The 22,812-nt window shown below is 37.7% G+C and overlaps 1 protein-coding gene across 2 annotated transcripts; it reads left to right on the top strand.

Moving 5' to 3' along the window:
* Positions 1 to 3,235: 3,235 nt before the first annotated feature.
* On the top strand, positions 3,236 to 22,690 carry scarb2a (scavenger receptor class B, member 2a). 2 transcript variants are annotated; one of them, XM_055039267.1, is made up of 13 exons: positions 3,236 to 3,671; positions 6,769 to 6,926; positions 7,948 to 8,095; positions 8,325 to 8,519; positions 9,097 to 9,188; positions 10,256 to 10,375; positions 11,499 to 11,677; positions 13,321 to 13,439; positions 14,404 to 14,477; positions 14,589 to 14,640; positions 14,723 to 14,875; positions 17,942 to 17,989; positions 19,378 to 22,690. In XM_055039267.1, exons 1-13 carry the CDS (start codon positions 3,549 to 3,551, stop codon positions 19,507 to 19,509), a joined length of 1,593 nt encoding a protein of 530 aa, XP_054895242.1. In that variant the 5' UTR covers positions 3,236 to 3,548; the 3' UTR covers positions 19,510 to 22,690. The 2 variants fall into 2 exon arrangements, with proteins under 2 accessions (XP_054895242.1, XP_054895243.1); XM_055039268.1 differs by lacking the exon at positions 17,942 to 17,989.
* Positions 22,691 to 22,812: the final 122 nt, after the last annotated feature.

Here is a 22,812-nt window from a genome sequence, read left to right as displayed (position 1 = left end):
AACAAAAACAAAAAAATTATCTGCAGCAGTTTAGATCAGTGTTTTCCAACCCTGGTCCTCAAGGCACACTGTCCTACATGTTTTAGAGGTTTCCCTGTTTTAATGTGCCTGATTCAACTGATTGCAGTTCAACAAACGCCTGTTAATCAGTCATCAATTGACATCAGCTGGACTGAAGCAAGAAAATACCTAAAACATGCAGGGCAGTGTGACTTGAGGACCAGGGTTAGGAAACACTATCTTAGATGATAAAGACTATTCAAAGAAGTGTTAAATTTTATGGGCATTTTGCATTTGTTATTGTAGAAAACAACACATCATACACTTGCATCTATACTTCTCACTATATAATATGTTTCAGGCTAAAATCAATAGTCATTGAACCAGCAGGAAAATACTGCAAAGCACCGTGTTTGTTGTGCAAAAGATTTTTTCGGTTCAGCAGTTTCTGTCTTTGTGTTACATTGTTTTGATGATGCATTTCAAAACAGGAAGTAGATTTACTCTCAAGGGACGAACATTGGCAAAGCAGAGTGAATCACCCATAGAAATATGCAGGAGTTGTTTTATTTATGCAAAACAAATGTGCTTCCATTTTTGAATACACCACATGACAATCCTTAACATGTCTTTGTGGTAGTAAACTGAAACATTCAGGTTTTGTTATTTATCAGCCAGGGTTTGGTACATTTTGATTCAAGGAGACCTGGAAATAAATTAAAAAAAACAAAAACATTTTTCATTGAAAAAAATCCCATCATCCCCAAAATGATCTAATTTATTATTTAAATAGTTAGTAAAATAAAAATACATTACTTTATTAAAAAATAAGGTCTTTATTGAGCTCATTTGAGATATTACATTGTAAAACTGGCTTCTCAGATGTTTAAGTTCCCACCTTTTCAAATTGCAGTCAAGGTAAAACTGTGAGACCAACAGCTTATCTCAAGGTTGTGGTTTTTATGATTTGTTGTTGTCAATGTCTGAAGGCCTTCCTCTTCTAATGAATATGCAGCTGTTTGACTTCCTGAGATGCAGTTTGATTTGCAATGACTTAGGCCTAAATTAGCTGTATCACAAATTATGCCCAAAGAAACTTTGATTTTTGTTTGAATCTTCATTTTAAATTGATTTGCTCATTTTTTGCCTTGACCCACAAATAGTTTGAAAGTTTTTTAAATCTTTTTTTTTTTTTACATATATACTTGCTGTAACATTAATTGCCCGTCAATAAATCTGAATCTGTTAACACTGCACTGTGAGTGGGATTTAATTTTTATTACTTCATTAAATGTTGACACCTTTAAAATCTCTAAACTCAACAAGATTAGCTCCTTATCTCAAGGTTACATTTGTGGATTTGTTATTTGCTTTATCTGATGGCCTTGTGAGTATAATGTGCTTTAAAGGACCTTGTCAGATTTGTTGCACTTTGATTCAGAATAGTGTTAAAATGTAGGTGTATATCCACAAAACAGTAATTTTTTCTTAGATGAGAAAAACATTTTACTTAAAAACTTGATTTGTAACCATCTCCAAATGTGATATTAATTAACCCAAAAGTCTTAGCGAATCAAAAGAAAATATTATAAGATATAGCAGTGTTATCAGTTTCTCAATTACTGAATGGCACATCTGTCAAATACCTGTCAAGGTAAAGGATAAATGACTTCATGACCTTATCCCAAGGTCTGTCATTATCTGATGACCTCAGACTCCTTATGAGCACAATGTAGGTCATAAATTGTCCACATTTTATTGTTCTCCTCTGAAACACCATGTGTGGTTTCATAAAGCCTCTAAACATCCGTATTTTTATTTTTTTCTGATGGAGAGCATGTTTTTGGTTCCCCCTTAATAGCAGCTCCGCCCTGAAATCAGTCGATTGCGTTTCACATCACTCTCACCACCATGCGACCAATCAGAGCGCAGAGTGGGTGGTCCTCGAACGGTGGTCCGTGAGTGCGCCAGCCAATCAGAGGCCCGACACAGAGCTCGCCTGAACGACCGTTGGTTGTTTGAATCGAACATTATCTCGCACGCGGTGCCTATTTAAGGAGGCGACGTGATGAGGCGAGATAGCGGTTTCTGTATAAAAGCTAACGGACCGCGCTCACGGCTCATTTCCTACCAGCGAGCAGAGTGAACCGTTATGAAGAGTTTGGTGGCGTCTGAGCTCTGAAAATAATAATAATAATAATAATGTAAGAGTGAAAATGTAAGGGCAGCTACTACCAACAGAGAGTCCATGTGATAGCACACGCTGCCTCTACCGAATTCATTCATAATCCCGGGAAGAAGAACGGGATCAACAGATCATCACAGCAGATAATTCACCGTTATTAACATTTGCATGAACTGGTGAAATATGTTTTAAAGCGTCTGCTGTTGACTTGTTCCTTTATCGTTCTTATAAACCATATTTCTACAACTGATTCCCTTTTATTTAAACACACACACACGCACAAACACCGCCCATGCAGACGCCCCAAACGAGTCATCTCGTTATAGACGTGCAGAAGTAGAAGCTACATGAGTTGGGTTCGCTGCTCAGAGGAAACCAAACGTCAGCGCGTTCGCCATATTGTAAGTGACAAGTTGGGTTTTGGTAATAATTCAAGAGTGTCTGAATAAAAGAAACCTGAAAGTTATCATAAATCAATTGTGATATTATTATTATTATTAATATGATTTACCTCTAAAAATATACAAACACAAGCTATTTGCTATTTAATTTTAGCAACAGTAATCAACATGTAATTCTTGTAATTTTTACATCACTCACTTGAGGATGTTGTTTAGTTTGTTATTATTTTATTTTTTTGTTGTAGTTTCTCAATATTTTGTTTTGATGTTCTCTAAAATTATAAAACTTCGCACCTGAGTTATTTAGAAAAATTGCACACAAAGTTTTGTTTTTGTATTTTTTTCTGATTATTATATTAAAAAGTTTTTCAGACTTTCATAAACTTGTCGAAATTCTGACAAAACAATAATTTAAAAAAAAACGATGCTCCGTAAAGTTGTACCACTTCCTGGAGCATTTTCCGGGCCTATGCCCCTCACAAAATGTCCGCCCCCTCACGTTCGGGCCGGACCCTCGCGTAGCATCTAAGTATTCTACGTCTATGCTTTCGTCTCACTGGCTTCTTATTGCGTAGAGGAAGGGGAGGAGGTGGGCTGCCGTTTTTCTACCTCCCGATGAGCAGCGAGCCGCTGATTCATTTCACCTCCGTCTCCGAGCAGCTTGGTCCTCCTCTTCTTCTCCAGGGGTTTAAATTGTGTTAGTTTTTTTTTTTGTTTATAGGAAAGAAGTGCCAACAGTTAAAAATCCTCAGCCTCACCGGGAGGACCTCACGCCACCGCCATCCCCGGTGAAGAGTGAAGTTTAAACCCGCAGCTGCTGCTCTGGAGACGGCGGAAACCGACCCTTTCACGGTCCTCCATCTCCTCAACCTGTGCTTCTTCAAATACATACATTTACGTATTTATTTTTGGAAGTTTTCGTCGACTTCAGTGAAGTTTCCCCCCAGCCTCACACCGGCATAATGACTCGGAGATCCTGCGCGATTTACGCCACCGGCATCGTCTGCGCTCACCTCCTGATCGTGGGGATCGCCCTGGTCGTGGCTCAAGTCTTCCAAACGATGATCAACAGCCGGCTAAAAAAGGTGAGCAGTCACCGTGACCATGTGTCTCTGTAAATGTTGCGGTCTGCAGTGACGGATCATTGCTGCATTCAGTGTCACGGATGAACAAGCAGCTGCATCCAGGGCTTGATTATCCTCTAATTTGGCTCATTACTGGTGGTTTTGTTGGTGGTTGTTTGTCTCCATCGCAGCGGGAATGAAATAAAAATCATTTTGGAGTCAAAAAACCTCCACAGCTGTTTAAATGAATGGTTTCTGTTTTTACATTGTGGTTGGAATCCCCCTACAACTCCCCATGCTGAAGGGGAATAATGGAGGATATTTAACACCTGATATCAATATTTGACTCAATCAAGCTCATCTCTGCTTTTTATTGACTGGAACGTGATGTGTAAGTTGTATGATATTCCTCTGACGGCATTTGTGAGCCTGTGAAACATTTCTGAGGATGAGTGGCGCAAAAAGTGGGAATTCACTATATTCGATGCATAGGGGCGCCTTGCTAGAGGGGGCGCCAAAATGGGGCTGGGGAGGTAATTTCAAGCATTTCTGTATTTAATCAAAGCTGTTTATCCATTGAAATGCTTATAGTGTACTTGGCTGCACCCCTGGTGAAGATGGAGGCTTCATTTCAATTCAGTTCAGTGATTACAGGAGGCAGTAGTAGAAGTCTTGGTAAATAGAGGGAGAAGGTGTGCAGCTTTGGGGGAAGGGAGATTGGGTGAGATTTGGCTGGAGAGTCAGTACTCCAGCCAAATCTGGAGTACCGACTCTCGCTCTTTTTCTTTTTGCAGTGGGTATTTACCAGGACGCAGTCCAAATCTGCAATCATTAAATCAAAGTCTTCACATGGAAAAAAACTTAAATTAGAAAATGGCATCCTCTACTTTTGTACAGGACATGTTTTTCTACGTCTAAAAGTGCAGAACTTCTTGCTTTTTGTTTTTGCTGTTGTATAAATAAGAGCTGAATGATTCTGATGGATTTGTAGCCTGGTTGGGTGGGGTTAGTAGCAGCTGCAGACCCTTTAAAATACCTCACACTCTTCTGTTCAGCATGCATCAAAGTGCTAAAGTTTCTGCTACTTCAGAAACTTGGATTCTGCACCTCAGACACCTCAGGGTTAAATTTAGGTCCAAATCAGGGCAGCAGCATCTCAGTGGGACCCAAATTAAGAGAAAAGTTCATCAACAGGGGATCCAACTCTGATGCAGCTGGTGGTTACAAGAAATGACAGCGTAGCTAATCCTCTTTCGCCAAATAAATCAGACTTGCCCCAGATGTGCTGAACGTACTCCAAAAACTCGTCTAATCTGAGGCCGAATGTGGTTTTACATAAAGTAAAGCAGCACAGGAGGAGTGGCGGCAGGAATTTGTCATTTTTCTCATCCCTGAGGGCATCATTTTCACCACAAAGACGTCACCTAATTTCTTGTTTATCCTGCTTAGATGAATGTTCAGCTCAAGTGACAAAGCTAAAAAGACGAGGAAGAAAAAAAAAGAAAAAAGAAACGCCCATTCATGCCACTCCTTTTCACTGAGGTGTTAAGAAGCCTTGAAGCACAAGGTCATGCAGCTAAAGTCTTTTTCAACTTTCAACCTAATTAAACTATTTCTCCTTCACTGGAAACACAGCTTCATGTTCTTGTTTGTGACAGAGGAAGGATTTTCCCTGATAAATCGCCGTTCTTTCACCTTCGCCCGAAACTTTTTGAAAGACCTTTTCCAAGGTTGACAAACTCAGCGATTCATGCAGACTGGAGTCACACGTTCAGGCTCCCTGAATGCTGCCTGCAGGGAAGCAGCCAGTTAACAGGACGGCCTTTTCTAAAGCAGCGGCTTGTTACTCTTTAGTAAAAAATGCAGTAATTTGTTCTCGCTCAGCTGATGGTCACACCTTTTTCTTCTTATGTTATCTGGTTTCATTTCAGCTTTTTAATTAAGAAGCAGACTCATCAAGACTCCAGAGAGTCCGGCTCTTTAAATACCTCTAGTTCCCTTTAAAGAGCTGATTCTAAACTAAAAATCGCTTGTTCAAACGTTTGAAAACGTCCTAAACCAAGATGTGGTTCAGTCTGGTCAGCTTGTTTTTCTGCTTTTTCTTAAATCAAAGTTTAGCTCGAGATGCTCCGATCGATCATTGGAGATTTTTATTTTATTTATTTTTCGACACAATGGAAGAGATTGAATAGTAACCGTTTCTTTAAGAGGTACTTCTTTTGAACCCAACAAAAACTTAAGAAATTGCTAGATTATCAAACATAATAGCGTTAAAAGAATGAAAATGTTGGGAGTATTTTATTAGAGCGCGTCGCCAATCAGAGCTGATCAATGGACAATTTGACCCAACAGTCTCTGATTATTGGTGCGTCTTTAATTCGAGGAGTTTTGTAGGGATAAAAAGATATTGTTTCTGTTTTCAAAACTTTTATGTTTTCATTTAAATTTAGTTTTTTGTTCATTTTACAAAAATAAGCCAGTGAAGAACTTTGCAACAAAGGGGGAAATAAATACAAAAAAACATCCATTAGAGCACTTTAAATGGTGAAAGTCATTGCCCAAACAGGAAGCTTTAGACACACCTTTTGCTATATTTCCTCTGAAAACAATATGTGCGGCTTCTGTGAAGTGCACTTCTCTGAGGGAACGAAACGGAAGTGGATCACTTCTATCCTCCCAGATGCTGGTTTACTTTTCCAGTCAGCAGACACCATGAGCGAACACACTGCTTCACAGCTGAGTGCTCAAGTTAAACATTACTGTATCGCCCGGTTCTTTCTCACTTTTTCCACCCGATTTAAACTTAAACACGTTTGAAATCGCCTGGAGAGACGTACAGCTTAACTTTGTGGGGGCGTTTTGTGACTTTCCGCACGTAGTTTTGAATGGCTTATGCTCCAACTACAGTCGTGTCTATGCAAATCTGGATTTTGTCCAGGCTTGCTGAAGTTGAAGTATTTACTGGTTTTTGTTCAGATTCACTGTCAGATTTTGCTCGCCTTTCCTTTTTCTTCGCCTGCCAGTGAAAAGCTTTGACAACGATAAAACCAAAAGCTTACAGCATCACTTCGAAACCAATATTTGGTTAGTATTGTGATGTTTCTTTTTTTCTTGACAGGAAATTACTTTGACAGAGAAGAGTCAGATGTTTGAGTCATGGAAGAACCCACCCCCACCTGTTTACATGGAGTATTATTTCTTCAACGTTACCAATCCTGAGGAGTTTTTGGCAGGAGGGAAGGCATCTGTTAAACAGGTCGGCCCTTACACTTACAGGTACGTTTCATAGCCAGTGACAGAGATTTATAAAAGTGTTTTTTTTTATTTTCTTTCTCACAAAACATAATCCTGACCCAGAAGAGATGTCAGAGAAAGAAAGTGACACCAATTTTCCAAATAATTACTTCATTCCAAACGTATTCAGACAATACTTTGCAGTAGTAAAAATAATATAAAACTTCATCTAGTTTCACTGAGATTGAGCTGTTTTGCTAAAAAGGTTAAAAATTTAATAAATCTGTGGAATTTCTTAATCTACTTGGATTTGTAATTTCAGTAGAACATGGTTGTAAAAAATCATCAATTTAGGGCTGCTGAACACAAATTACTCCACAGTTTATTTATTTGTTAAAATGTTGATTAAAAATATGTTTTTCCTCTTCTCCTTAAATTGTTTTGCTAGTCTGTCACACGGAATCTCAATTAAAAAAAACAGCAAAATGTGAAAAAGTATAAAGGAGAAAAGCATTTTTCCAATGGATTAATAATAGGGCTGCAACTTACAATTATTATTCTGATGATTAAGTAATTGAATAAAAAATTGTCACATTCTGCAACTTTCTCATTTAACCACTTAACCTTGTTTAATACAATATTAGAAATATCTGAAAACAAACAAATAATCCAGTTATTTTTTTAAAAATAAGAAAATAAACATTTCTGTCTAAAATGCAATCATATGAACTAAGGTGTTTTATATCTTAAATTAAAATGTATGAATATTTTGTACTGTTTAGGCTTAACGTGTTGATTTTTCAGTAAGTGGCCTTTTCTTTGTTTTTTTATACCTAACGATTAATTGATTACTAAATTAGTTGACGATTATTTTAAGAACTGGTTCATCATAATGAATCAGATTAGTCGTTTCAGGCCTAGTTAATAACTTGTTTAATTTACGATTAAGAAGACATGAAGACGTTTCTCCCGGCTAGCACCGATCACTGCTAAGCTGGACGTGACTCTGTGCCAAAGTGGTTGAATTGTCTGCATTGATTAACGGATGTCCTGTCCACACCAGGGAATACCGGCCAAGGGAAAATGTAACTTTCGTGGAAAACGGCACAAAGGTTTACGCCCTGAATCCCAAATCCTTTGTCTTTGTCCCTGAGAAGTCAGCTGGTGACCCCGAGGTCGACATCATCAGGACAGTCAACATCCCATATGTGGTAAGACAAAGTGTCCAGTTCATTGTCCTTTGGTTTGACTGACATTTGTTTTCTGTCAACTCGCCTCATGACACCGTCATGTTTGCTTTGTTGTGACATTTTTATGTTTTAAACATGTAAACTATAAATGTACCAAGTCAAGCAAATAACAGGAACTTAAAACTACAGAATGTTCCAAACAGGGGGTTCTTCTCTTTCCATGTGTTAATGTGAATTCTGTCTTTTCAAGGCGGTGATGAATGAGATGAGCTCCTACAGCTTTTTTGTGCGGCCCATGGTGTCCATGTATGTAAGCTCCCTTGGCGTTGAAATTTTTATGACCCGCACCGTCCATGAGATTCTGTGGGGCTTCAAGGACCCTCTCCTCTCAAAGATCCACAATCTTAAGCCAGATGTGGACGAATACTTTGGTCTAATGTGGAAGGTGAGGGTTTTTTTTTTTTTTTTTTTTGCTTTGTTTTTGTAAATGTATCCCTTGCCAGTTGCTCAGTTACTGAAAATACAAAAAAAAGGGGAAGTTGGTGGTAATGTCATTTGAAAAGGCATCTCCTGATGCTGATGGAAGATTTTGTACTTCCCATCGAACAGAGCAGCGTCTGCAGTTTGTCCCAAGCGGTAACATAATCAAGCACATGACTCTGAAGGGTTACGCAGATGGAGCTCCGCTAATTGATCGGAAAATGAACGGAAATGACTGTGTTCGGTTTTCTGTTATGTTTCAGTTCGAACAGGAAAATTAACATTGTAAACACAATGAAATTATTAGAATTTATAGCTGTAAACATTAGTGCTGCTCTTGTAAAAGCATGTGTTGTTCCTGCATTGAAAGACCTGTCAGTGGAAATGCAAAGGAGTATGTTTTTTTTTTTTTTTCCCTCCTTACAGAGTTGTTTGTCACGGGTCATAAATACCGTTCCTGACAGATGCACTTCTACTGCTTCCTTCTCTGTTGTTCCATACCACAACATGTCTCAACACTGTTTCCTCCTGATTCTCCACAGAAAAACGGCACTCATGAAGGAGAGTTTGTGTTTCACACTGGTGAGCAGAACTACTTGGATTATGGGAAGATTGACACCTGGAATGGCCTGAGGTAAACCTTCATGTTGAGCCACGCTTTTTGGTCTGAATGATATGAAACTCCTCTATCAGCATGTTCCTAAAACGTCCCGTCGTTCCTGATATCCGTGTTTGCCTTGTTTCAAAACGCACAGAGGCAAGAACCTTTGCTCTTTGGTTTTTAGGCTAAAAAGGATTGCGAAATGTGGATGTTTGGGGACCCAAATGTGGGTGAAAGTGTAATTTTAACTCAGTCAGCATGAACAAGCGAAGTCCAGTTGACTATTTATCTTATTTTATCCATGTTTTGTAAGATTACTTTTAAAAAAAATTTTTATGTGGTTATAATTAGACAATCAGGAAAGAATGAAAATAAATTCAAAGAAATGTATTTTATTAATAGGCTTCTTTGCAGTTTGGAAATATATTAACATATGGTAGGGATTTCAGGATGAAGTTAATCACTAATTGTTTCTTTGTATTTTTAAGGCATATTTCAGAACATTTAAGTTTGGCTCTGTCAGAGTAGTTAATATTTTATGTTTAGTATGTCTTGTACTCTAATGTAGGGTGATTATTTGCGTGCTTTATTCTGGAAGATAAGACAGAAGAAGATGCGCCAGCAATGAGAAACCTGAGTGAAACGTGTACTGACAATGGATTCAATGAAACATTCCTAATCAAAGGAGTTGTTTGGTATCAAAGTTAATCAGAATAGCAAACAGAAAACTTACTGGCAGCCCAAGAACACATAATTTTAGAGATTTTTAAACCACTTTTTGATTAGGTGGAAACATTTGGCATGTTCCATTTTCAGAACTTTTCACACAGGAAGGTGACGCACCACCTCCTACCTCCACTTTCAGTAAAGAAAACTATTTATTTTGGTGTAAATAACTGTTAAATACAAAGTGAAAATGATTTTACAGGTCATAAAATGTTTTTGTATTGATCTCCATGAAATTTCAGAGATTAAAAGTTTTAAGTCTGCAGATAATTTGTATAACCTGAATAAAAATTGCTACAGCAGACCATCACTTTATTTAAAATTGTGAACTCCAACGTAAACATAAACACTTGCTTTATTTCCCTCTCCTGCAGGAAAATGTCATGGTGGTCGTCCAATCAGAGCAACATGATCAACGGCACGGACGGCGCCGTCTTCCACCCGCTAATCGACAGGAACGAGCTGCTGTACATTTTCGCTGCTGACCTCTGCCGGTATTCACCTTTGTTTGTTTTGCTAATTTGCAGAGGGGAGATTGAAAGTTTCTGCTCAGGTTTATGGCATGGAAGGAAATACCAGTGAAGTCATTTACTTACTGATAAGTACATGTGCTGTTACTACTAATGATAAGACTGGCAGCAAAGTACAAACACCAGGAAAGAGATATCAGGGTTTATTATTCAGTAAACAGTCGTTCTGCAGAGTGTAGCTCTAATTTTAGCACGGCTGGGAAATAAATTGATTTTAGCAATTAGATTAATTTTTGGCTTTTGGAGAGTTTATTTTTGGAAAATGTCTTGTTTTGTTTTTTTTCCACAGGGATGGACCCGGGCGGACATGATTTGTTTAAATAGAATAAAGTAGTAATTTTTCTGAGACTCGCACAAAAAAAAATTAAAGTGACTTAAAATATTGAGCATCTTGTGAAGTTATACTTTGGTATTAGTTTTATAAATAATAGTTTGTAGAAATGCTTAATCTTGTAACACTTCAGCATCAGGTGATCTTCAGTAGTAAGACTTTGATACGTTCATTCAAACAACTGAGTCTATTTCAAATAAATGAACTGGTAAAACTACCTGGTGTAATTTAACGTCTGGTAAAATTTTGCCTTTTTTCCCGCAAAGTTGACAATATTCTTATCGTCGTACAAGTTACAGAGGGCACGATTGAAATAAAAGTCACTGTTTGAAAATATTTTCCGTAAAAAGATTTTTTTTAAAAAGCAAATAAAAGAAAAATTCAGATGTGGTATGAAAAAAATTGGAGACTTTGCTTTTAAATGAGGTGTATTGTGCAAAATTCACATTTGGCAAGTTTTTTTTTGCACTTCCATTTGGGTTCTAAAAACAACCTGATTACTTTAAAGAACCTCCCAGCTGTTGTCTAGCAATTAATTAATGGTTTTTGGTGTCTGGAAAATTAGTAGTTATGAAAACCTTCTGAATGTAACATCACGAATCAGCACACACTGACCCTCGCCTCGCAACCCCAATGAATTCAAGCCTAGCAACCCCAGCAGAGCTCTGCCCATCACCTAGCAGCCAAAGCAAAGTTTCAGAACCCTTGAGGATAAAGCAGCTCAGTAGTTCTTACAACGCTGCTGTCGTTCCTCAGGTCCATTCATCTGGCGTATGTGGAGGACGTGGAGGTGAAGGGAATCCAGGCGTACCGCTTCGCCCCCCCCAACGACGTCCTCATGAACCCCAAGCAAAATCCCACCAACGCCGGCTTCTGCGTGCCGGCGGGAGACTGCCTTGGCACCGGGGTGCTGAAAGTCAGCGTCTGTCGAGAAGGTATGACCCGACCACGACCGGTTACCTCACACTGTGACCCAGTTATCATCACTACCCTTTATTCACAACCGACCCCATGACACAGTTTCCTACCCCGTTCCCTTCCAAAATGTCCACTCTTTTAGTCGGCGACCTTTTCCTCCGCCTGGTCGCCGACATTCCCGATGTTTGAGCTCATCAGATATGACTCAACAATGGTTCAAAGATTAACTCTGCTGACTGTGCAGGGAGGTTTTATGGCACTGATTAAGTGCAGTAGGATTGCTGTAATAAAGACAATCTCTGCTGTGATCCTTTAACCTTGTTGATTATACCTGCAGCTTATTTTTGCATTTTTATTCTTGCATATAGGGCTTAAGCAATCAATCACAATGAATCAGTTATTGAAATAATCAACAACTAATTTAGTAATTAATTAACTGGAATATACAGACTCACAAAATAAATTTTTTTAGGAAATAACATAATCAGAGCAGATTTGAACCCAAAACTATACAACAAAAAATATATACACATTTTTCATTTTAGACAAAACTCAAAACTTCTCAAGTGTAATAAAGGTTGAGACAAAAGGGAGAAAATGTTGTCAACTGGTAACTTCATAGATGTGACTTTTGTAGAGGCCTGGTAGTGAACCATTCATTTCATTCAGGTGTGTTGAAGCAGTAAAGTAGTAGGAAAATGACCTGTAATATATTATAGTGGGTGCGTTCCTTTACAGTGAGCTGGGAGAGCAGTTGGTAGAAGTGACGACAAAGCAGAGCGAGAGGAGTTTTACTTCCTTAAATGGGGGGAAAATCAAAGGATAAGATTTACCAAAATGTAAAAAAGTAAGATGGGGTACAAATTAGGGCACTATAAAGCTTTTATTCTGGTGTAACTTATGTTTTAAATTTGCATTTAAACCTTAGAAAAGTTGTTACTAACAAGCAAAAAAAAAAAAGGTAATTGATAATATGTTTCATTCATATTTTCAGAAGCTACAGAAAGTGCAGTTTTATGGGCAAATCAAGCATTTTACATCATAAACAGCATCTTGAGACTCACTGAGAACTTGAGTCAAATTCTTCTGATTCAGTTTAAAATTTAACTCAACGCCCAGTAACAAATTTTTATGATTCTTTTGCTTGAGGTGTGTCTAAAACGAATGACACTTAAACGCTCATTTTCAATTTGTTTTTTAGACTTTCTGTACTTAAATCACAGAATTTTTTGAACTACTTTGTATAGGTATTAAAACCTTAAAATGAATTATTAAAATAAAGCCGAGCCACATTTCCATGAACAAATCAGCTGAATTTCTTTATGCAAAATCCTGAGGATTGGTTGGTTTCCTGCATTTGTCTCTTGTTTCTCGCTCAGGGATACATGTTAGTGCATTATCTGCAGCTGTTGCTCATTGCACCCAATGGCTCTTTCTTCGTAAGGTTGAATTGGTTTCACTGTAAAGTAGGAAAATTTAAGTAGTCAGTATAAAAGCCTGTAATAAAATCCTCCTTATTTAAATGAGCTTTTATGAACACTCCATCTTCAGCTATCAGCGTTTGTTCATGGTGTAAAAAATCTCACATGCCTCTCTTTCTCACCTTTATTTGTTTTGCAAACGTCACCAAGAAACGGCAACGTATCTCGTTTCTTTCCAGGTGCTCCCATCGTCGTTTCGTTCCCTCACTTCTACCAGGCTGACCCGTCGTACATCAACGCCGTCGACGGGCTGAACCCCAACAAGGAGGAACACGAGACGTACCTGGACTTACAGCCGGTACGGCAAACAGTTAAAACCTCCACTGATGATAATATCTGAATCAGGATCACTGCTTTTATTGTGATTTTGAGTCATCTTTTTATTTTGACTTGATCATCATGTAATGAAAGGACAAATACAAATGCATGTAAAATTGTTTGCATTTACATGCATTCATCTTTAATTTTTAGTTTATGAAAATTTAAGTGATTTTTATAAAAAAATTTTGTTTTAATTCAGCAATTAACTCTTAGGGTTTCCATAGTTCGGGTTGATGTCAGCATAGCCAAGGTGGCCATTTTGTTAGACTAGCATATTTTACAGCTTCTATTTATTTTGATTTTGATTTCAAGTAAACTCTGCGATTAAAATGTAAGGGTCATGCTACTATATCTTTTTTTTAATAACGAATAAAGTCAGTGTTGCTAGAATAAAATTGTAATATGAAGAGAGTGAAGCAGTAATTTTATTAAAACTCCCAACAAATAACATTTTTATCCAAGTTCTTTTCCTCATTAAAACAACTTTACTTGTGATTTTAATACATTCTTCTGGTAAAATTGTGTCTCTATTCTGCTAATATCTTGACTATTGTAATTAAATACAAGTTATCTTGGCCAAGGCCTAATACTCTGACGATTGAAACAAAAGCCACTTTTTAAATCATTTGTAATTTCACTTTTATAAAAGAAATCAAGAAAAACATCAATTGGTATGAAAAAAAACTTCGATTTTATTTTCAAGCTCTCTTCATTATAGCCAGGAGTTTCCTGCAAATATAAACCAACAAGACTAACAAAGCAGTCCCGTATCACATCCTGAACAGTTTATGCCTCTGATTCGCTCAGACTTTTTGTCATTTTCTCAATCCTCAAATCATACCGTTTGAATAAATCATTAGCATAATGTTGATGTTTTCCTGTGGCAGTTTCTCTCTGTAGAAATGATCAGAAAGTGAAGATGCTTGTTGGCTCTCTTGCAGACTACTGGAGTTCCCATCCGTGCCTGTAAGAGAGCTCAGCTCAACATCATCCTGAAGAGAGTCCCGGGCTTCCCGTAAGTGTCGCTGTTGAACTCTGACCTACTTTGCTGTTGCAACACTCTGTCAACATTCAGGCAGCATGCTGATCCAGATGTTCCTCCTAACCTCCGTCTATCTGTTTTCAGTAAAACAAAGTTCATCAACGAGACAATTTTTCCAATCATGTTTGTCAACGAGGTGAGACTCTCAGAAACGAAACACAGACGTTCTGGTAACGTCGCCTGAACCGAACATCAACTTTCTCTCTCTCCAAATGTAGACGGCAACCATCGATGATGACTCCGCGTCTCAGATGAGGACGCTGCTCCTCATCCTCACTCTCGTCTCAAACTTCCCGCTGATCATTGTGGGGTTGGGGATCATCCTGCTGCTGGTGCTTGTTGTGTTGTTCTGCAGGAACCGTCAGAAGAAGGTAAGAAACAGAAACTTTGTTCTGCCTTTCTCTGCTATTTAGCTTTCTGCTTACATTAATTCACAGTGCGAAACTACCACGGCCTATTAGCACCATTGTAGATTAAAAAAACATTTATTTGAGTTGGGTTTTTTTCAATCTGAGATGTTGAAATGGATTTCAGAAATTTTCCAGCAAAACTTAGGAAATTTTTGAGTTAGAGATTAAATTTAATTAAAAATAAAAATCAAAATTTTTTAGATTAATCTCAGAAGTGTTCTGGGGGGGAAATAAATTGGGAATTTTTTAATTTAAAAAAATCTAAAATTTTGTAAGTTTTTTAATTTAATTAAATTTCCAAATTTCTATCCAATATTTTGGATATTTGAAATTCTGAAATTTTGAGTTTTGTCTAGCAAAGTTTAAACTTTTCAAACTCAGAAATTTACTAGTATTTTCTTCTAGAAAAGTTTCAGTTTATTGAAAAAAAATTTTTTAGTTTAATTTCAAAATATCTTGAATATTTCTTTTGCAGAATTTTATGCTCTTTTTTTAATCTACAAAGGCCCTAATATAGCCTCCACCTGATAAGTACATATAACTTTGTATTTTTGCATATTTCTGCACCAACTGCGCTGAGCAGCTGCAAGTTCTGCACACGTTCACTAACTCACTGCATGATTTGTAGGAAGTAAAGCCAGCTTGAGCAGGTTTTTAGCATTCTGTATTAAAAGGAAGTCACTGCAAAAACACAAAATATTACTATTTTTGGTTCAAATATGAACCTGGCCTTCATCAGACCAGGAGCGAATTTCTTGCAGGTCTCAGTTCATTGAGATCTGACACAAGCAAAAGACCAAAATAGATCATCAGTGAAAGTCTGATGATCTTTCCGTCAGACAGTAACATCAGCTGGAAGTCATTTCTTTTTGTCGCAGGATCCGCCCTGAATGCAAAACCACGAAATCTTACCAAATGGTTTGTCTGATTTCTAGTGCAAATACCTTAGTACTGTTGAAATAAGACAAAATTGACTTGCAAGCAACTTTTCAGCAAGATATTGGAGCTTGTTTAATATAAATAAATCATTGATATTAATGAAAAAAGTTCTAGTTCCTCCGACACATTATTTAACTTATTACAAGACATTTTTGCCAGATTTAATGGCCTACTCGAGTCTTTAGCAGTAGCAGTTTTGCTGACATTAGATCATAATTTTTAAAAATAAATAAATGTAACTTCATATTTTTTAAATACCTCTTAAGTTGATAAAAGCATTCTTAATTGTAAGGATTAACTCTCATGTCCTGTGAGATTTTGTGGCATTGTCTCATTTTCCAGTTCAGACATTTTTCCCATATTTGAAGTTAAAGTAATTAAGTATTTTAAACAATTATTGAATTAAAACAAGCTTGTATATGTTGCTGAAAAGTTACTCATAAGTTAGTTTTGTCTTTTCAGGTGTACTAAGATATTTCCTCTAAAAACCAAAGTACTTAGTAAAATTTTGTTTCTGCAGTGCTTCATGGTGTTTTTTTATTCGTAAAGTTTTCTAGCAGTGAATGCACTTTTTGACAAATTCAGGAAGAAAAACATCTCGGTTCCCTTTGAGTCTGCACAGCTGTAGGTTAACAACCCAGAGTGACCTCAGGATTGATGGCCCCCCTCTTATCTCCAGCACTGACTGATACGTGGTTTTGAACTGTAGCCTCACTTTAATTCAGATAAGAAAAGAAGAATTTGGAAGTGCTGCTTTCATCTCTTTTATGTCCTTCTCGGGTGCTTTGGGTTTCCTGGCTGCTTTAGGTCATCCACAGAGAAAATTGACCCAGTGTGATAAAAACAGATGACCATTAAAATGTTATCAGGCAGAATATGGGCAACATATTTAAAAAATATTGCAAATATCTTGGTGCACCTGAATTAAGACAAAACTAACTTACAAGTAACTTTGTACAAGTTATACAAACTTGTTTTAAGTAAAACAATCCTAAATGTTAAGGAAACACTTGTTCTACTGGCAGATTATTTCACTCATAATAAAGGAAAGTCTTATTTCAAGTGTACTAAGATATTAACTAAGTAAAGACCAAAAATACTTGGTAAGATTTTGTGTTTTTGCAGTGTACTGACCACTGGATTTCAAACATGTGGTGTCTTCATGAGGGTTGTTGTCTGTAGCGGCATCCACTGCTATTAAAACGTCATTCATCATTGTGTCATCACAACGTTTAAAGCAAAGGGCTGAGACATAAAAGGATGAATCACCACAAAAGAAAAGCAATTCCTTCTGGGGTTTTTTTTTTTTTTAGATTTATTTCACAATCTGGTGTTTAGTGACGTGACTGGCTGGAAGGTTGTGCAAGTTGGTGTCGTCACAAGTCGCCACGTCTCATCTTGTAATAAAATGTTTTTGAAAGAAAAATGAAGAAAAACAAGATTCAAAAATGTTTATAGTAATCTGTTCATGTGTTATTAAAAGCCCTTCACACTAAAGTATTATCAGAAAAATATTGGAGGAAAATTGTTAAAAAGATTTTCTCTTTTTTATGTTATAATTTGATTATCAGACGATTTGCTGTCATCTTGCATTAAACTGTAAAATAACATTTATTATAAAATGAGCGACTTAAAAAAGGCAAAGGCTAGTATTTACTTGGCTTGTTTGAGGGATGTCTACCCGGACACACAATGACCCTGATGAACACCAACCCCAGTGTGATGCATGATAAGATGAAGATAATTTATTTTCACAGAGGGAGTTTTGGTCATTTTCACCAAGTATGACCTCATAAAACTGAAACAACGTTGACTGACTCACCTGCCTTTCCAAGCTTAGCTTCAATGCTAGAAACAACCAGGTTAAAGTTCAAACAAAATATTTATCAGCCGAGTTTCTTTATCAGGATGGATTTTTTTTTCTTATCTTGCTGCATGCCCTGCTATGCAAAGCAGCTTGGTTTATTCCCTAAATCATGGAATTTTTGAGGCTTTTATCTTAAATGCTTAATTGCAATGTTTTATTAACCATGTTATGATTTAAGTTTTCTGTTTAACCCCCGTTATTTTTGTCCTTTCTGTTTTTAGAATGAAGTTAAACGAATAGATTTTACCGAGGCTTTTCATTCTTTCACTGTAAGTCTTCAGTTTCCCTTTGGTTTTATTCTCATTTTTTAACATTTGTGTGGCTTTTCTGAAAGGGATGCACTGATGAGAATTTTGTGGCTGTTTTTTGGTTTGATTGTTTTGGAAAAGCTCCGACCTGCTGATGCGGATTTTACCCAAATCCTAAAAGACAATATAAGACAGGGGAACTTTAAATAATTAAAATAAATGAATTACTCAGAAGATGTGAATTTATTGATAAACTAATTTGTCATAAATACATTAAAACCTCTTTAGCATCATATATTAGCGATTAGCATGGCTAGTATTACTAAAATATTGAGATTTTCAAAGACCTGCCATCATTTCCAAACCCGTCATATTTCATGACTGGCTGAGGTTCAACACTTAACGGAAAGAATAAAACAACTTTGCTGTTTCTCTGCTAAGCCTTCCTGTTGTCTGCTGAAAGTCTTGCTCTCTCTCATTTTCTCACAGCCTGAATAAACCAGTGACATTTCTCAACGTGTAAAAAATATGGCTTCCTTTTAAAAGGCTGTCATCACTCGCACTGAAAACGGCTAACTCTCAGTCTTTTCCCTCAGTGACCGCGAACACACCTGGTGGTGCTCAGGCATGGTGCCTTCACTGATTGGAAGTACATTGGATTTTTTTAGTTCACTAATCAGAGCCAAGCTAAAACTTAAAGGAGACTGGTTATGCTACATTCACTTCTCGCATGTTTTTATACTTCCATTCGAGTCTGCTGCTTCTGAAAATACCCAAAGCGCTTAAAAAAAACAAAATGTATTAGTGACTTGCCATCCTTGCTGCATTCTTGTTGGTTGTGAAGACTGCTCCACTTCTGCTTTTCAAAGATGTATGGTTGTATAATTGTGTGTCTGTTTGCAGCTGTCTTCGTGTGTGTGTGTAAACGTTGAGTGGGGAGCGTGGCCAGCAGCAGCTTATTTGGATTTAAAGTAACAAGACACCCTAAAACGGCTCGTTATGAGAGGAGCTCAAAATAGGCAAAACTGACCTGACTAAAATCTCTATATTGATTATGATTTTGATCAGATAGTGATGAACATGTTTTGTATAGACCATAAACCTATTCCTAACCTGTTCAAGGAAGCATAATCGGTCACTTTTAACTGATTCCAGTTGTCAGCCATTCTTTCGGTGCATCTCTGGTTGCGGATTTTCATTTCTAATTGTGTTCATTTATCAAAACATTTGTTTGTTTCTCACCTTCATTGTCATTTTTTTCTATTTTATTTTATTTGTTTTTTTACTTTACCGTGAAACATTTCAGGTCAAAGCATTTGATCCCATTTTGATGTTGATGTTTAAAGTAGGGCTGGACATTAAGGTAGCATTACTTATTATTTTGCATTGACGTTACTCTTCCTGCTTAGACGGCGAAAGACGACACCGCCTACACACAAGTCAACGACAAACCGGACGACTCGTCAGAAAAGCCGGCCAACCAGCCGATGAAGAACGGCTCCTACATCGCCATGTCTCCGGTGGAGGCCCAGAAGTGTTGATTGAGGATTCCTCTCCCCAAACGTGGAGATCCAGAGGGCCGTGGGTTGTTTCATTAATGTGGGTGGGGGAGGACACAGTGCGACACAAATCCCGGAGATCGTTTAGCCTACAAAGACATTGATCCTTTTCCTGAGCACTCTTCTGGCCGTCTATCCTCCTGCCTGCAGGACTGCAACACAACGCAACCCCTCCCCCGCCATGCGTAAACACCTCTGTCCTGGCAGACCTTGAACACAGCGGGACTTTTCAAACTGGGAATGGTTGGGTTCCACCAGGAATATCATTAAAAAAATTGCTTTTTCCATAATTTTACTAAGGGAAAATTAAAAACTTACTCAGCGTAGTCGTCCCTGTTGCACACAGATGCATGACCCTCTGGGCAGACGCCGCTGGTGAAACTCAGTGTTTCGCTTTAACTCGAACAACAGCAGGTGTTACAGTCATTTTCTGTCAGTGCTGTGAGAGGAGAAAACTTTGAGCCTTCAGATTTAAAATCTGGAAAACCTCCTGGAGTCAGATGAGTTGGAGGATTTGCAAGCAAACGTAAACTTAGTATATTTTGTAAGGAAAGCATAAAAAAAAAAACTGAGCCTTTTTTCCAAGACAAGTTAGTGCACCTGCAGGTTATTCACATTGCACTTCCAGTATGAGTCAGTGAATCTGTGTGTGCGCCTTTATGAAATGGACTACTGTTTTTTCCTATTGCAGGCACAGTTTAATATAAAACCTGAAATACTCGTGATTTTGACCCTCTTCTTTTTTCCCATGTTTTCTTTCCTTAAAACACTATTTAGAGTGAAAATCCCTGATTTGAGGCATCTTCACTTCAAAATTCATAAAAATATTCACAAATTATCAAAAAAAAAAGGAATAAAACACCAACTTAACTTACAAGGGAGACTTGAACCTGTTTCTGCCTTACCAGGGTTCAGCGTATTCAGATAAGCTGGGAACACGTCTACTGTACATGTTTAAAGGGGAACTAACTGAGATACCTCTGACCAAATCCAGCTGGCAGTCGCAGGCTTGCCGAGAGACACTAACTTTACTCTGGTGTCGATGCTTCTCCTCGTCCTTAATGCTACTTATTAGAGATGAAAAGCACAATTTGGATTGCGGGAATCTTCTTTTCTTCTTTTGTTTTTGTATTTGCAGCTGATTTGTCAGAGACACTGTCAGGTGCCGTGTGTGTTCAGACCCCGGCGTGCCGCTCGCCGCTGTGCACTCACTCAGTTTGCCAAGGAGCTGCAGGCGTTCAGGCAAACTAAGCACACAGCACTTGAATCACTGTTTGTCTTGCGTCTTCTCTGTGTGTCCGCCACATTTGTCGAGACTCCCTCCGGCGGTCTCTGGTAGGGAGTGGATTTAAGGCCATAAAACTGTCAACCTGAAAAAAAAAGTCCTGTACTTTGCCTGGAAATGTTTTATTTGTCTTTATTTGTCCTGATTGTTTCAATTCAAGTGGTCCATTTGTGTTCAGCACATTTCAAAGGTTTGTCTCTGTGTTACCTGCTTTCAGACACCTGTTGGAGTGTCTTCTTTTTGATATTTTTTATATTTGTTACTGCTGCTAAAGTTGCCATGACCTATGGACTCGTATTTGTATTCACCACCTTGTGCTCTCATTGGGTCTCTGGAGGCTTTTTTTTCTGTTGCCAACTTGAGCACAAAGCCCAAAGCTCGCTGCCATCTATTAAACTTAGCGATTAGTTATCACTGTTTCCAAATCTATCATATTGAAATCACTCATGTATTTAAACAAAGAGGATCTGAGCATATCATATGTATCATCTTGGGAGCTACTATAGTCTGTTTAAATGTCTTTAAAAGGGGTTGAGCCATGCTTGCATCATCTATTATATATCCAACAAAATTCAGATTAGAGCTGAATGTTTTGGTTTTTTTTTTTGTTTTTTCCAAAAGATGCATCAAAAATCCTCCCCAAAAAGACAGTTTCTTAAGGTTATTTGTACTGAGCGAACAGTTTTGAGTATTTATTTAACCTCTGAGCCAAAAGCCAATGTTTTCAAGTTAGATCCACTCGCTCCATGCATGCAGCCAACTACCACCTTGTGCAAACTCACAGTTCATAGTCGTTCACCTTGCTTAATATTCCTGAAAAACCTTAATCCAGGGAGTCGAGTCATCCTGTTCAAACACACCGACCCGATCCGCACTCCACTCCGCTGACCCATGAGTCCGGCTCGACCAAAGATAACCCCAATCGATCCACTCTGGGCGCTGTGTTTGCTCTCTGCGATAACTGCTGTGCCACTAAACCGCCACCGCCTAACTTTGACAAGGAGGGAATTAAAAAAAAAAAAAGAACTGTGCCACCACTTATGTGAAGTATTTGCAACAGTGTTGTGTGAACGCACGTGTGAGTGTGTGCCTTTTTACACTAAGGCGAAGGATTTAAAAAGAAAAAATAATGGATGTTGCTTTCTTTTTCAAAAAAAAAAAAAAAAACGGTGCAGAACATAAGTAATCAGTGCTCTTCGAGAAGCAAAAATCTCAGTGTTATGTAAGACAAAGCAATACGGAGTTGTGTGAGGAAAAAATAAAACAAATTGTGAATGTTTCTTTTTGTTTCTTTAAAGGGGCCAAGTAATATTTAAGTTTTTGAGTTTCTGTAAGTTGTAGTATTACTTTAACTTCTGTCTGTAGCATTATTTAGCCCTTCCTTTTGTCCACCTATTTCACTGACGGATCATTTCAAATTTTTTTATTTGTACTGAAAATGTAAAAAAACAAAAGTGTAAAGGATGGACCAGTTAGTGACACGGTGCTGTGTTTGAGTGGTTAACATTTCCGTCAAACTGGAGTGGTCCTCTGGAAGGCTGATTATCTTGACCAAGTGTAACAGTTAGATGAATGAAGCCTCCTTTGCTGATTTAGTGCCATTCTTCTGTTACTCTGATTTACCTTTTGATTTGTAACGACCACCTCTCTCAGTTTTGATATTCTAACAGACATTTCCTTTGACTTATACTAACTTGTTTTGCTGCTGATGATGACAATCCCCCATCTTTTTGTCATTTTAGGTGCAAAATGATTTCAAAGTAATATTCATTTTTAGTTTTGATAATTTACACTGCACAAATGTTTATACAGTGCTTTTGTAAACATTTCTAGTGTATTTGCAAAAAAATAAAAGTTGCAAGTATGTGCAAAATTTAATGGTTTCTTTCGTCTCCTTTGGAATTCTTCCGGTAAAATTTCAACTTGGCCAATCAGAAGAAGCTCTGAACGATGACGTCGATTTTCTGCGCCGTTTTATTTGTAGTCTGCTTGAAGTTTTA

This window comes from Poeciliopsis prolifica, unplaced genomic scaffold (genome assembly GCF_027474105.1).
Source record: "Poeciliopsis prolifica strain line A6 unplaced genomic scaffold, Auburn_PproV2 SCAFFOLD014, whole genome shotgun sequence".
NCBI classification, from domain to species: domain Eukaryota; kingdom Metazoa; phylum Chordata; class Actinopteri; order Cyprinodontiformes; family Poeciliidae; genus Poeciliopsis; species Poeciliopsis prolifica.
Note: the sequence above shows the minus strand (reverse complement) of the source record. Positions and strands in the feature narration are given on the sequence as shown.

Coding starts and splice junctions, on each gene's coding strand:
- scarb2a (XM_055039267.1), top strand. CDS start 3,549: ATGACTCGGAGATCCTGCGCGATTTACGCCACCGGCATCGTCTGCGCT. Junction 6,927..7,947: donor GTCGGCCCTTACACTTACAG/GTACGTTTCATA, acceptor TGTCCACACCAG/GGAATACCGGCCAAGGGAAA. Junction 8,520..9,096: donor ACTTTGGTCTAATGTGGAAG/GTGAGGGTTTTT, acceptor GATTCTCCACAG/AAAAACGGCACTCATGAAGG.